The 16,407-nt window shown below is 45.0% G+C and overlaps 1 protein-coding gene across 1 annotated transcript in view; it reads right to left on the bottom strand.

Annotated features, from left to right (window-relative positions):
* The window catches only part of Olf413 (DBH like monooxygenase olf413), a 194,958-nt gene that overhangs the window by 39,397 nt on the left and 139,154 nt on the right, over positions 1-16,407 (bottom strand). The window contains exon 3 of the mRNA XM_076830439.1: positions 14,122-14,271. Coding sequence (XP_076686554.1) covers positions 14,122-14,271 — 150 coding nt within the window. The remainder of the gene's footprint in view (positions 1-14,121; positions 14,272-16,407) is intronic.

Genomic DNA, 16,407 nt, shown 5'->3' on the forward strand with positions numbered 1-16,407 from the left:
ATCGGACAAAAGGAAAAGGTGCCGACCTGGCCTTAAATTTTAGAATTCATCAACGGTTTGAATTTGAAGAATTTCTAAAAAATGGTAAACCCTATCGAAATTTTATTCAAACAGTATTAAAAGAGCATTCAATTTTCTACAATTACTGTGTATATAAGTTTTTCGTGCTCCCAACCAATTTTTAGATAATAGCGTTTGAATATAGAGAGGTCCGCACTTCGCGCGTCATACCCTATACGCGTGTAGTGCGGACCTCTCTCTATTGAAACGGTATTATCTAAAAAATGGTTGGGAGCAGGAAAAAATGATATACACAGTAATTGTAGAAAATTGAATGCGCTTTTGATACTGTTTGAACAAAATTTCGATAGGGTTTACCATTTTTTAGAAATTCTTTAAATCCAAACTATTGATGAGTTCTAAACTTTAAGGCCTGGTCGGCACCTTTTCCTTTTGTCCGATTGCAATAAACTTTTTCAGAGACTGTTTTTTTTTATCCAATGGCACCGTTTCTAGGGGGTGAGAGCAAAGAAATGCAGAAAAACAATTTCGACACGTATAAATAAGAACCACCCTAACAGGGATAATATTCGCGAAAATTTTGGAAAGATCTCGTTAAAAGGAACCGTATGGGAGGTTCCTGTGAAGTCTAAAGAGAGCCACAGTATCGTGGACTTAAGATCCCACCGGCAATAGCTAAAGAATAGCACAGATCGTAAACAGCCTCCAGGGGCGAAGAAAAGAATCTAATTTCCTCATCGCGTCGCGAGCATGACGCACCCGAGCGTTAGGTAGAAAATTCAATTAAATTAAGAAGTACCTTCGCTATCCTCTGCTTCACACGCCTCTCCACCAATTCCCTCGGGATGGTACCTGACCGGAACTCAAACAACTGCTGCCACTTTCCTGATGGCAATGCTCGTTAAAAGTATGAACCCTTCGCGATAGGGCACCTTAGGAAAGCTTTCGAAAAAATTTGAACGATCCTTGCTAGACAACCTCTGCTACAAATTTCCCCTTCGCCAGCACCCGATTAATCATAAAAAGCAATGAAAACTCATACTTAAGGGGAGGTCTAGAGCCCCCAAAAAATAGGTGATATTTAGGAATTAATTAAAGGAAAACTACTATATATAATTTAATGGGACTTTTTGCATTGTATTAAAGATGTCTTAAACTATAGAAATATATTTTTTGTTTTATAATTAATCATTGCAGACGGCCCTGGGTAACCGTTAAAGTCAAGGCGTCAAAAAATTGATCCAAATCGGTGGGCGCTGTATCTCCAAAAGTTATTATCCGATTCGACTGAAACCTTTTTTATTTTGAAGACTATTCTTCTTTCTATGGGGGGGGGGGGGGCTAAAAAATTACAAAATTACATTTTTTTAGAAAATAACGACACTTCAAGTTTGAAATCACTTTTCCCTGTATTTTTCATCCTTTCATCGCCTTTGAAAATCATAAATTTTCAATTTTTTGTATTTTTTCTGGTTTCCCTCCTAGCCAGAAGTATATTCTTCCAAGTAAAAAAAAGTTTCAGTCGAATCGGATAATAACTTTTAGAGATACAAGTCCCACCGTTTTGAGAACACTGTTTCGAGAAAAACGCGTTTAAAGTTTTACGTGAACATTCAAAAAATCGACATTTAGACGGGAACCACCCCTTAATGCAATGTATCGGAATAACTTTCAGCGAGTAGGTACTGGAAAGTAAATAAACTCGCGATTGCGAGTGAATGTTTCGACAACTGGTTTCTGGCTGATACCTAACTGGTTGACCAGTCGCTGCTTCCTTTTTTTACAAGATTTCTGATCGAACAGAATCGCTTGGGAGAAGTGAAACGCTTTCGCCGATTTAAATTCCGTATGCCGTGTGTATCTGTGCGAAAGAATTGCCATACTTCAAAGCAAGTTTACGCGCCGGGGAGTTCAAGATGCCCGGCCGAGCATGAGAAAGTTTAAATTAACTTGCAATGTCTGGTGGCTGTTAGCCGCGCCAACTCCGATTCGAGGTATGGCCGCAGACATAATAGTTGCATTATCGCTGCCAACGGGTATTTCCTAGCTGGCATTTAGGGCCGAGATGATCGGACAGTTTAAACGTGCAGCCAACACTTAATCGATCGGCCTGCGGTAGTTATCAAAGCGATAGAAATGCGACTGGAGCTGAAGTCAGGCGCAAACTTTGTTCGACAGTTGGTCAGAACTTGAATGCTCCAACGAAAACCGAAGGGTAGAGAGATGGGAGTCTTTCGGCCTCGCTTCTTCGGAACGCCTCGACGCACGCACAGTTTTATTTCGTTCCGCGTGTGACCTAACGAATGATTGATCCGCGTGGCAAAGATCATTCGATACAACCTTCGCGATTCAATTTCGCCCAGGAAACCTTTTTTCCCCGGCGATGAATCCTTCCGTTCATCGCCAAGCACGTGGTGACCATCTGGACGCCCATAATTTTATTTTCTCATCGCCGGTCGATCAAACGAAGACGTGCCCATTAAGGAACTGCAAGCTTTATCCCGAGATCAATGTTAAGCCGAAGAAACACGTCGCTAGAAGGGTAGAACGATCGACCACTATTCTGCCAACTGAAGGAGAATTCGAAACGCGGAAAAAAAAACCCACGAAAGGTACAAATAATGGAATGCAATATTTATGAATATTTTATACCCTGTTTATACCGCCATGCGTTTCCGCGAATTACCTTCGGGTTTCCTCACTTGCCATTGCGTCCGATGGCTGAAGAAATACTTGAGCCGATAAAGCATTCCGCGCGCACGAAGGAAAAAAGGGAAATGGGATGGCGAAAATTGCTTTCGGCCGTTCGATTATTTCAGATCATAAATCATAAATCGCATTCCGCGCACGAACCTAGGTAAACCTCGTTACGAACTATAAACTTCCGTGTGTGACTTTGATGTAATGCCGCGATGTGTACGCGTTCCAGGCCTGGCTACAAGTGAAATCGTTCGTCGGATCAGTTTTATTAATGGTGGGCCGCGATCGCGATCGGCAACACTATGACAACCCCGTCAACTTTCGAAAGATTAATGTCGCCTGTTCATTGCGTGAGGCGTGTTTTCGTCCTCTTTTTCTCTTTTCCCTCTATTCCTATTTTTTTTTTTTTTCCTCCACCGTCGCAAAACCGGGTCGTGTCGTCGCCCGTTGCCCCCCGCCGCGTTTTTGCATATAAAACCGCAATTAATGTTAATGGAAATTGTTTCCTCGGCAGAGCCATAACGCATAATCGTTATAAGCCCAGGCTAATCTCGCCATTCGGTGTTTCAATAAAGAACATGCAGAGCCACGGGTGGTGGGCTGGTGGGGACTTGGCGCTCGCGTTTCACCGCGAATTCGTACATTCAAACGGGGGCTTCATGTCGCGGCAAAGAAAATCCCGCGAAGGATCAAACTATTAGTCGGTAATCTCCGTGTCGCCGGCGCAAAACCCCCCAGTCGACAGGTGTTTTCCAAATGACAACGATTAATTGCCGTTTCAACTGAACGTATTTCATTCCACGGTACTCAACCTCCGAGGGGAAGATTCTCAATGTATTTCGTAGCTTCCTCTGCGTTTAGATTGCAACTCGCTTGCGAGCTCGTGAACAGGGGATCGTTAATCAGTAACCAGTGCATAGAGAAAACGTCGAGGAATTAGTCGTTTAAGAATTGTTGGGTTTCTTAAAACTCAAAGGCCCGAGAGGAAATTGGAATTGCAGAAAAAAAAGGGTGTCTTTGTACTTGTCACCCCCTTAGTTTCTAAATTGCAGGTCGGCAAAAAGCTGTGTACAAAGAGCCTTTAATCGCGGACAGATCGATACAGGAATTCACGGCGAAACACGTGTAGCCTTGTTCCGTAAGAACGCGGCTTAAAATTGCATGACCGGCTCTTTCTCCATCGAACGTCCCTTTCCGGGGCGCGCAGCCTCCAACCCCTCTCTCCCCCTCCCCCCCCCCCCGCCCCTCTTCCGCCAATACGATCGCTTCCGCTTTACATTAGCTTATTTTGTATGCAGCTAATTTACATGTCTAACGGCCATGATAAAATTGGTTAACGCTGTTCCGAGCCTGCGGGCGAGCGCCACCTAATTTAAGCTTCGGTGTAAGCAGTTAAGCTCCGTGGCCGATTTCGTAATATATGCTGGATACGATTTAATACCGTCGAGCTTGACCGTGTGGGTAAACTGGTTCGCGCGCAGTTCCCGCAAAAGCGTTCGACGACGTGTACTTTTAATCCAATTTTACAACCGGTCGATTGTTGTCGTGTCCCCCGATCCGAGAATCGTCCATTGATCCAGCGGTTTCGGCGGATTGATTTCACCGCAAAGCGCATTAAACAAATAGCGGGGGAAAAAAAACGAGAGACGCTGAAAGAAAAAAAGAAGCATAGCTTTGATCGTGTTCGCTCGTCGAGAGATTTTGGTCGTTTTTAATCAATCGACAGCTATTTTAACATACACGCAGTTCGCCGAGAAAAGAGGCACAGGGATGCGAGAGCGGACACATTTTGGAAAATTTCGTGCCCGTTGCTTTGAATCATTTTTCATTCTGCTCGAATTACAAATATTTGTCGTCGCGTGTAGTGGTCCTGATTTCTCCATATTTTGTTGTTTCTCGAGAAATCAGAAATGAGATCAGTTTTGGAATAATGTTGATAATATTTATCAAAAACACAAGAAAACTTTAGCTAAATGATTATTCCTGTCTAATTTATACAAAACTTGTGTAAATGCAAAAATAGATATTAAATATAATTGGTAAATTTATTTATTTAATATAAAATTGGTACAAAACGTAGCATTACTTTTTGGTTCTAATATTTATTTTTAAATAGCACAATGCGTCTAATGTAGCGTCGGCGAATCTATTTCATTTTTGTGGCAAAATCTGTTACTGTTATATTTTGACGTTTTATATATATCTATCTTGGCTGTTAAATGAAAAAATGCGTCTTTTGACTCTTTTGGAAAAAATTCTGGATCATGCAAAAATTTTATACGGGACACAATAATATTATCTCCTCTTTTCTATATTTCTTCTTTAATAGCCACAAGAAGCTCATTAGCTACTTAATTCAGTATACAATTTTTCTAAATTTTTAAATAACAATTTAAGAGCACCGTCAGCAGTTAATAATATCGAATCTTCTGCACTGTGATTTTCTATTGGAATTCATATAGGTTCTAATGTTATTAATAAGATGTATTATAAATTGTAGATGTGTTTATACGTTCGCGATTAACTAGTAATACATTCATTTACGAAAATAAATGAGATTTATAATATTTTTCCTAGACTTAAGTTTCTCGAGACATTATAGTATTTCTCGAGAAATAAGAAATAACCAATTATAAAATTTCTCGAGAAATTCTCGAGAAAGCATTCTCGATAAGGAACACTATTCACATGTGTGCGCACAGAAAATATTCGTTCCGAGGCTTTCATCCTTTTTTCTTAAAGGCGAGCGTATGCGTCTGTGTTTTAGATATATTCCGAACGTCAATCTTATAATATGTCCGTCGAATATTGATCTACCGCAGCGCGGCCGCACAAAGCTCTTCCCTCGATTCGTTTTTCTTTTTTTTTTCAGTCAACCAGGTTTCCGCATCGACCCACTTTCTTTTGTAAAACGAAATTAGTGCGGAACAGTAAAAAGTACTCTCCGACCTTTTCTGTTTTCTTGTCGACGGCGTGTCGACGTTTTCGAATTGTATATGTATATTAATACCCCTTTATCGAGTCGTCGAGCGTCGCTGAAGCGAATCCTTTGTGGAGAAGTGACATTGCATGCCGTCGCAAAAAATAATGAGAAATCGCAGACAGTGCAACGGACGTTTATGAATTCAACGCAAATGTCATTGTACGCCGTGGCGGGAGTTAGAATACGTTGGATTAAAACGGACGACGTTTCACCAGGAATACAGTTTTGTCTCTTTGTCGTATTTAAAAATAGTTTTCTATGGATTTAGTACGCGTACGCGACAAACACGTTCGGACAATGATTAAACACAGCGACACCCCAATTTTCGCTCGAGACCACGAGTGGTATTTAGAGGCTGCTGCCTGATAAAAAATAATTTGTGGCCTGGGTTCCGCCTCCCATTTTTTCCCAGTAGGAAGTCGTGGCCCCGCAATGCTTAACCAATCTAGCCCGAAGCGTGGCGTCGATAACTTTAACCTGGGCGAAGGAAGGAAGCTTTTGTAAGGAAACCCCGGGCAAGTTTCTTCCAGCAGCTCGAGCTGTGGCCAATATAACGTGTCCAACAGCTTAATCTTCAACTAATCCTCGCCCCCTGGACGCGACGCCTGCGAGGAATTAGACGCTAATCCGAGACACGAGTTTAATGGGCAACCCCTCATACAATCACAAACTGAATGTTTACAGGCTACTGGGGTTTATAGGTAAACAAATTTGCGGACTCCATTGGTGGTAGATTAGCAACTGTTTTTCCATAAAATCGAACGTGGCTGAAGCACAGTGTTTCGCGAAATAAGCATCTGCTGCAAAGTGGCAACGACTTCCCACACAAGATCCAATTTAATTGATAAGGGAAGCACTCTCGAATATCGTTTGGTTAGCCTCAATTAACTAATAAAAGCTCGGTGTCAAAATGGATAACGTCGGTCGTTTTATAATCATATGCACTATCATTGAATAATATAACTTCCTTGATTGCAAAACACACGAGGTAATTTATTGTTTCTAATTGATCGCGTTCGGTCGCTAAACGATTTCATTAAAAGTAAAATAGCACGACGATTTAATTCCACCCGACGTAATTATTCCAGTTTCATCCCCTCCGGCCAGCAAATAACCACGTTTCGCTTTATCTTCCGTCTGCTCGTAGCCGTTTGACCCGGCACTTACATCTCTGCTATGGACGACATTACCCAGTCACGATTGTCTTCGGGGGAGGATTCGATTTTCTAGATTGGGAGCGTTCTAAGGAGTACGGTAGAAGCGGCCAATTCTGCAGTTCGCGTTTTCGAATCGCGTCGCTTTTCGAACTTTCTGCCAGCCGCGTGGAACCCTTGGTCCGTCGTTCCGACGAGACATCGCGGAGGAAAACGAAAGCGATCGTTGATTGGAAAGCGCTGCCCCGCGATTGATCGTGTCTGGTCCGTCGATAACGCCGTCTGAGTGTAGTCCCACTGTCTGGCGAGACTGAATTCTTCTAGGTAAATGTCAGTTCGCAAGTTTTTGCCCGATTGGAAAACTTAGAAACGGGAGGGGTGCAACTTCTTCGAACTGTCATTAGTTACCGAAGTGTGGGCTCGCGCGCGGTAGGCAGTCCGGTTTCATTCAATCTCGCCTCCCCGGCTCCCTTTAACAAACATGTTGACAACAGCTGGATTGCTCGTAGCGAAAAACGAGGGAGAAACAGGCATCTACGTAATTGGAAGTTACTTCCCCCGTGACGAATCTGTCTCTTTGTCCGCTTGCTTTACAGGCAACTTTGGGAAACGGTCGCTTTCATCCTGCACTCGAATAGATCGATGTCTCTCTGGCGGCCACGGTGGGACGGTCGATTAAGTGAAAAGGCGATCCACGTCCGCGGTTAGACTGTTTGATTTATAAAATACACAGGGGCGAACATTAGAACTTAAATTCCTCTGCGGGAACACTTGACGATGGCTACGTCGAGTCTCTGAGTAAGATTAATCCCCATAAAAAACTTCAAAAAATAAGCCAAGTACATACATAAAAAAGTCGAGGACGAAAAAGAGTATTATCAAATAAATCACAAAAAATAGAAGATAATAATGAATATAATATTAAAAATTATCTGAAGTCATTCCCTATGCAAATTATCTTTATAAAAAGAAGCGAGATTCCTATAAAGAAACTTCAAAATAGTAAAAAAATTACGCCAAGTACATGAAATCAAATAAATCACAAAAGAATAGAAGATAATAATAATTAGCATATAAAAAAAAAGATGTGAAATCAAAATGAGCTGTAAGTACATAAAGATGCTTTCCAACTGCGCTTAAGATGATACAACTACATATACACAGCTAAAATGCTGTGTTCATGCCTTTCTTTATGTCGACAAAATTTGGTTGGAGAATAAGAAGAAGAAGAATCAGAAGAAAAATCCTACCGTTTACGACTGATTCATAAGACGATATTACGATATCTCTATTATGCGTGGACCGATTTAATTGAATTTGGTCTTATTCGAAAGCTTATATGCGGTTTACATAAGAAAAGTGCCTTTAAATTTAGAAAATATTGCAGGCCTGATGAGATATTAATGAAATAAGTTTCAGGTTAGGTTGGAATAGCCGTGCGACAGTCGACACATGCAGGGTGTCTTTCATGTACTTGGCGTTGAGACGCTACCGCGTCTCTGGATATGTTTGCCGAGCGAGTCCCGTGCTAGAAGACGAAAGAAAGCAAAGTGATGGAAAAAAGATTGTGTAATCTGGTCTTAGATGACCGATTAACGCGGCAATACGGCCAACCCACTCTGACGTAGAAATCGAATTCCCGCCAATAATTGTCTCCAAACGTATGTAATCTGGGTGCTCGGAGGGCCCGCGGAATCTCCTTCCACGTTGATTCGATTTCCTGTCGCTCCGGATAGTAGCTTCCGGCAAAATCCCCCCGGCGCCCTCCTGCCGCGACGCTACGGGTATACGGATCCACCCAATAAGATCGTCAGCGCACCTGGCGACTCACCCTCCGCCCACCCTCTCTCCCAGGGCCAAACCCTCTCCTCGTCACTCCCAAAGGCATCGGTCAAATTCGATTTTCCTTTTACACCGAGCCGAACCATTCGGAATAGCGATCAGTTCTAGCGCCGAGGGAGGACCTTATTCAGGAAGTTCGCGTTGGTTACTGTAGGACCGGCCAGTAGTCAGCCAGCCAGCCGGGGAGCGAAGTGGTAAACTAGATACGGCTACAGATAGGAAGGGAATAGAAGCAGAACCGGGTCAGCTAGCCAATCCCCTCTGCAAGGCACACCAATCACCCTACCGGTAACATTCACGTGCACATCCTCGAGTTGGCGCGAGCTAACTCTATACTCTATGCCTTCCAACCCTCTCCTCCAATCCGGTGGCCCCTGCCCTGTTCTTCCGCGTTTTCTCCCGTCGATTCCAACCCCTTCCATACGTTTTCCATCCGCTTCTTCCCCGAATATGTACGTACCAGCTCACGATCCCTCACTGTCCCGTGCCTCATTCCCCGTCATCGCACTCGTGAGGATTGTGTACAGGGGAAAAGGGGGAGCGGCAAGCCGCGACCATCCCCCAACAGAAAAACCGGACTACGAATCTTGCAAAGTGGAAACTCCCGGTGACGGTCGATTCCATTTGCCAGGTCTGGCTGGATTGCATAATGCCACGCCGCAAAATCCTTGCCCGGCTGCCTCAAAGGGGAATCCGTTGCTACGCGCCGCGAAACTTTTGCGGTTTCTCTATCGTCCACATCCGACACAGACACACACAAGCGCGCGCGCACGACGGGGCTCGAGTTTGTCGCTGCTGACTGACTTCCCAGATTCCGCTGCGGCCTGTCCTGTTCCGCGCATTGGCAAATTTATCAGATGCAAAGGACCGGGGGACTGTTTAGGGGAGACCGGGGCTAGTTGTTACAGGGGCAGGTTGTTACAAAGCCGTTTAAATTTTTTTTGCCTGGACTATCACTTCGACGATGAAGTGGCTGATGTGTTTCAACCATACACGGCTGTGTATGTAGTTTGTTTGTAGTCGGTTCACGCGTTGTCACTTTATTACAGTTTTTTGTGTTTTCGGTACTAATAGTAACTTTTCTCTTTCTACTTCAATCTTTTCTACCGAACAGACAGATAAATGTATGTAAATTAATATTACCACGTTTGAAGCAGTGCTCCTTTAGCTACAGATTGGCACCAAGAACATAAGAATACACCCAACTGGTATGAACTTATAGCTTTTTATACGCAATGGTGTCAACCGGGGCAAGTTGTGACACAAAACAAGGGGCACGTTGTTACAGAGGGAAAGGGGCATATTGTTACATTGTATTTAGTAACTAATTTATTAATTCAATCCTTTAGTTACCAAGGTTTGCCAACTCATGTCAACCACATGTAACTCCTGAACAAGATTTATTGTAACAAGATTTATTGTAACAGATTCTTAATATTAATAAACTTACTTTTGTTCAAGAAAATACAATTATATTACTGATAATAAGCCTCGTTTCGTAAAATTTAATTCTGTAACAACTTGCTCCGTATTGTGTAACAACTAGCCCCTACTCGGGGAACGTTGTTATAACATGTCTCGACTTTCATAATGGCTTGTTTCAAAGTCATGGTTTTCGTTTAATTACATGCGATAGCGGTCATCGGTAGAGGAAAGAACGTACTTTAAGTCAGAGTCATTGATAGCATTGAAAATGGAATGCAAAAAAAATAAAAAATAAAAAACTGAAATGTGTAACAACTAGCCCCGGTCTCCCCTACTTTGCCGGTGTGACCCGCGAACAAACGCGAAATTGGGCCGAGCCCGACCTCTGCTACCACCGCTGGATATTTCTTTGCCAGGGACGAAGTCAACTACCCGCGATTTCTACAGTTTGTAGCGTCTCTGTTGCGCGTCCCTCTCGACTTGGCGATGCAGTACAAATGCAGGGCGGTGCGTTATTAATGGCACAGTCAGGAAGAGGGTGGTGCTTCGTGCAGAGATAAATCCAACGCTCCGAAATTCAACCATCGCGTCTGCCGATTACTTAAATCGGGAATGCTAAGTTCGCGCGAGTGTTTCGGACACTTCCCTGTGAATCGATCTTTTGTGCTTTAAGCTTAGTGGAGGCACATCAAAGCTTTCTTTGGGGCCACCTGGATTAATTCGGCAGATGAGAAACCATCCTCGACCAGCGGCAACCTCGCGTTTGAAATTCCCTGTCCACGAGGTTCGTTTGCAATTGCGGCGCGGCGGACTAACGAAATAATTACTAGTTTGCATAACTACGTCGCGTGATTTGCACCCGGCAGAGAAGCCTAATTACGAGAAGAAACAAAAAAACGCATTCCCCAATGCGCGTGGAAATGTCACGCGTTTCGCCGCGGCTCGCGTGCCTGCTGGGTTAACGAACTAATTACGGGCACACAAGACGAAACACACCCGCGCCCCGCGAATACGACCCCAAGATCGTTTCCGGCGGTGTACATCACCCGCGACGCACTCGAGTTTAATTTCACGTCCCGTTGATGAGACTGTCTGCATACTAAGGCAAAGGAGGGGCAGGAGGGGGGGGGGCCATCCGCGCAATATTAGTATGCAATCGAAGTCCTCTCTCTTCTGTGTAAGCCGGTTAGGACGGGGCGTCGCTTAATTTGATGTTCATTCGATTAATTCAGCGCGGTCGTCGGTAGAAATAACAATGCTTCGAGGGCCCGTAGCAGGACCCAGCTATTGGCAATTTGCAGCGACGATCGATATCGTGGATTCGCCCCGCTTACGTACACCGTGTATCCGTAATTCGGCACGGAACCGACACCTGCTTTTCAAATTCTTTCGCAGTCTTCCGTTCGCCCCGCTCCACCCTGTCTAGCGTCGGATAAAACGTCGATTCATTGTCACATTGCCGCGTGCACCGCGGCTCGCAACATCCAAACCCCGAAACCTCCCTCTCTCTTTCCTTGCCCGATATTTCGAGACATTACGTAGGAGCTAATGTAAACGTCAGCAAGTCGTACAAAGATTAGAGAGAAGCTCGTAGAACACGGCTGTTCTACAGGGGTTCGTTTCCATACAAATCCGCGTTGCAAGTCCGCACATCCCACTGCAGGGTTAACGCGTCACTTTGGCGATTGATTTCCTGGAAAATGAAGCCTCGCGCAACAAAAATTTCGTTCCACAGTTTCGACCTATTTTTTCACCTAGTATCGTCACTCCTCTAGGTGTAGCTGTGCCGGTCGACTTTTGCCATTTGCGAGGCCCGTAGAACGAGTTTCCAACGCCGGCCCTTGATTTTCGTTTTTCGAACAAAGACCCTCCATACGTTTCGCGCTCCCCGATCGCCGATAACCACTGTACAAAACGTACGTTGGTACCGAGGTCCGCAGGCCCATTTAAAGTGTCTCGGGTCCACCTACGGATCCAGCGGCTCCTTTCGCGAGGCATAATGCAGGGGTTAGGGTCGTCCCGGCCAGGCGAACGTGACACGTAAAAATATCATGTAGGGTACCGATACATCACGCGATCAGATAAAAGGAAAGGGGAGCTGACTTCGTCGTTTGTCGTGCCGATAGAATCTCGGGGCCTGCGGAGGCTCGCTTTATTTTTGCACCCAGCTATTTTGATGACTCAACCGCCTAGATGGACGTCCTGCGGACCACGGGGGACCCGCCGCTGTTGCATCCACGGGGGGATTTCGTTCAGTTGCTTCGCAGCGAGCTCCCGGAGATCAAGATCGCGCGGGACCTCTAGCTTTTTCTAAATCCTGGTTAGCGGCTACGTGACGAAGATCCGGCCCCCGCTGCCAACGAGATTCTGAAAGTCTTCATCCGCATAATTTAGACTTCTCCCACCTCGGTCGGTCCCACGTTCTCCGCTGCACAGAGCCGTGGAATTCCCATAGTGCGGAGCAAATGAATTGGTTGTTCTGCCAACATCGATAGGGATTAAACATTCCTCTCGACGCAGCCGCGAGCGTCGCGTAATTACTTTATTGACAAAGCAATCCTATTCCGCCGTCTTCGCCGTGCGTAACGCACGCTTCCATGGGGATTCTGCGCGACAGCCCACGCCAAACGTTTCTCTTCAACTTCGCGTTCGCCTGCCAATATTTGCACGTGCACGCGTAGATTATTTACCCGTACACAGAACGGGAATATTCATCGCCCGCCCATGCGACTCGTCCCTCCGTTTTCCTCCGCGTGCATGCGGCCTGTTCATCGTCGAACGCTAATATCGACGACTTCGGACGGTATGTATTGACGCGCGGAACGGTAACCACGTAATTATTACAGAACGGAATTCCGTCGTCATCTGGATCAATCCCGGCACTGTGAACCGCGGAGAACGGATATACAAGTATGTGCATGTATCTACATATTAGCGATACGCAGCGGCGCAAAGCGGAACACCCCCGCGTGTGCCCTGCTCGGCCGCCATAAATTTCAGGCTGCACGGGTTCGAACAGATCGCAACACGCGTCTAATCTCTTTTCCACGAGTTAAGCCGGTGCCGAGCACCAGTGGCGGCTACTGGACGGCTCTATCGTGCGATCTACTTCCGAGTTAATTACCAGCGAAATAAAGAACTAGGTCGGCCTGTCCTACAGCCGCTGGGAATCCTGGGAACGAAAGCTACGCGCGACGACGAGCCTTTCGATGCAAACGACGCCTGCGTTTATGGCTGCCCGCCGATGATCCTGCACATCGGCCAGGGACTTGCCGCTGGACCTGTGTGCTCGCGCGGCTCGCCTCTCTGCTAACTCGAGCGTGAATCGTTTGGATATTCCTGACACTTTCGCTCGGAGAATTAGGGCACGAATTGTATTCGCGACTCGTAATAGTAATTAATCGAAGTTAATGCGATGAGTAATGAATTTCATTGGATACTGATGCACGAGTGAGATGTGCTGCCTCAATTTTCCATTGTTTCGTTCTGATGTAGTACCTCCACTGTGCGATGACATTTTGCACCGGAGTTGGACATTATTCGAATAGAATGAAGCTGTTCGAGAATAACGAATAAATTTTTATTCGAATGATCTCGAATGAGATTTGCGAATAAAATGAAGTTATTCGAGAGTGACGAATAATTTTTTATTCGAATAAATTTTTAATCCGCCGAGGTACTGCGAATAACTTCGTTTGATTCGCAATTCTTATTCGAAATCATTGGAATAAAAATTTATCCGTTTTACAATGAACAGCGGAGAGTTTTGCAAATTTCTTAGAGCTCGCGAAATCTTTTCAAGCTAAGTGCTTCGGGCTTTCGCACCAGTACAGCCGCGGCCTTCAATTTCCTAAAGAGCTGCGATAAATAATTCCTGCCGCGGCGGTGGCTGTTCAATTTTTCTCGTAAATCCATCAAACGATCCTCGGGCGAGCACTTCGCGCGGCACGCGAAATTATCTTTCACACCGGAAGCCGTATAAATCAAACCACCTACCGTGATCTTGAGGTCCCGTGGGTCGCACGTATCGTATCGCCTGCTGAAGCGGAGAACCGTGTGCGTCTTGTTCTCGTAACCCAGTAGCAGACAATAGTCTTGGCTCAGGTCCACCTGGAGATCTCTGCTGGCATCCTTCACGTGCCGGTCCTGGAAAGAGCAATAACATTAGGTCCAACTGCGCGCCAATCGACCGGTAAAAACATTAGGATAATGTACGACGGTGATGGACCATTTCCATTTCCATTTCGGAATCGACCTTCTGTCGTCCTCAACGACGAAATGGAGCTCACTCGATCGAGAACTTTCGCACTCCATATTTTAGACACCCCTGAATCTTCTATCAAATCCACTGCGGTCAATCGTTTCATACGTCAATTCCTTCGGTTTTAATGGAACGAAACTTCAACCGGAGATGTCCCGGCGTTTCGACAGTGCCATGATTATTTAAACAGCAGTTTTACATGTTTTAATTGAAATTACTTTTATATTTAACTAGCAAAATACCCGTGCTTCGCTACGGTACAATTAAAAGGTTTCACTCTTATGTCCGTTTTACGAAATAAGTTTTTATGCAATTTCTGCAAAGTAACCTTTGTATAAAATGATTAACTTGTTACAAAAAGATCTGTTACCAGATCCAGATATGACTCTGTAAGGGTTGAGTAGGGCAAAATTTAGAAATTTGTTTATTGGCGTTTGTGTTGTTAGGCTAGAACCAAGTATCGATATCGAATTGGGCCTAAGAGATTTTGAGGAATTCGTGAAAACACGTTTCATCTCTTTTCACTCCCTTAGATGCTGATTAGGGCAATATCCTGAAATTTGTTTTTAGGCATTTGTGTGGGTAGCCCTTATTCTATGTAAAAAAGAAGTTGGTATCTAATCGGGCCTAAGGGATATTAAGGACTCCGAGAAAATATATTTTACCTCCTTTCATCCCCTTAGGAATGGAATTTCCAAAAATTCTTCCTTAGTAGGTACCTGCGTCATAAAAACAATGTACCTTCCAAATTTCACGTTTCTAGGTTAAACGGTTCGAGCTAGGTGTTGATGAGTCACTCAGTCAGGACTTGTTCTTATAATATATAATATATAATATATAATATATAATATATAATATATAATATATAATATATAATATATAATATATAATATATAATATAATATATAATGTATAATGTAATAATATAAAAGACAGAAAACAGATAGATAGATTATTACTGCTTCACTTGCAAAAGCCTACACAATGTAGCGGCAATGCTGCGAGATGACAAACCCTTTTAAAGTTTACAATTATAATATCCCGGAAATTGCCACTTTGTCCTAAGTAGATTGACTGGAAAACATACGCGTTTACAGGCTCTCTCTCCCGTCACAAGAATTTCCTATCGTCCGCCTATTCCCTGCAGCCCACTCTACTCGATTCCACGCATGCGAAGATATCAAAGCGCCCGAACTACGAAACAGAGTCCAGAGAGTGCGAGAATTCACGAAGCTGTTGATCGTGCCGCCTTTTTCACCCAGTCGCCCGTTTTTTCTCGGGCCAACGCGCTTCGGCGCGGCACACCTAGCCGGACACCGAAGCCGGGTGAGAGTTAGTTAGACGTCTCGAGGCGGCGTCCGAATCTCCGTAGGCACAGAAGACAAGTTTTTCTGAGGGATTTTTGGTCGCCGCCTCGATATAATTATCCGCGGTCCGTGTCGGCTGGTACGACGCCTTCCAGCGCCATTGTTCCCTCGTAAACGGCCGGGGGAGCCGCTTTTTTCTCCGGCTTTTCGGCGAGCTTTATTAGAATTTAATTTACCACCGAGCCGGCGGACGAGGGTAGCCGCGCATACGCGACGTGAGCCCCGTCGAGTCACGCGTGTTACACTTCTGGCAATCCCTCCCCTCGCCCTTTTGTCCCGACATTCTTCGGCACCGACCATTCGTCTCACCTGTGGAGTCGCCGTGCACACGCGTCTGTATGCGCAGGCTACGAGCGCGGCAAACGAGGGGAGAAGAGGGTAGAATAAAGAACGCCAGGAATATCCATTTACGTTAGCCTCGGCGCGTGAAAGGCTGGAACGAGCCCCGCCGCGAAGAGAACGGCCTGATTGGATATAAAATATAAAGTGTTCGAAATAAAAACTTCGCGGCCATGCGAGAGGACCAGCTAGCGCAAAAACAGGGGACTCCTTCGAGCCGATGAAAAAAGGGAACGGGGCGCAGGTGTAGGGACGCCCGAGCGGTGACGATATTGCCAAAGTTTACTTGCCGCTACAGGCCGCGGGCGGATTCGA

The sequence above is a fragment of the Andrena cerasifolii genome, chromosome 2 (genome assembly GCF_050908995.1).
Source record: "Andrena cerasifolii isolate SP2316 chromosome 2, iyAndCera1_principal, whole genome shotgun sequence".
In the NCBI taxonomy this organism is placed as follows: domain Eukaryota; kingdom Metazoa; phylum Arthropoda; class Insecta; order Hymenoptera; family Andrenidae; genus Andrena; species Andrena cerasifolii.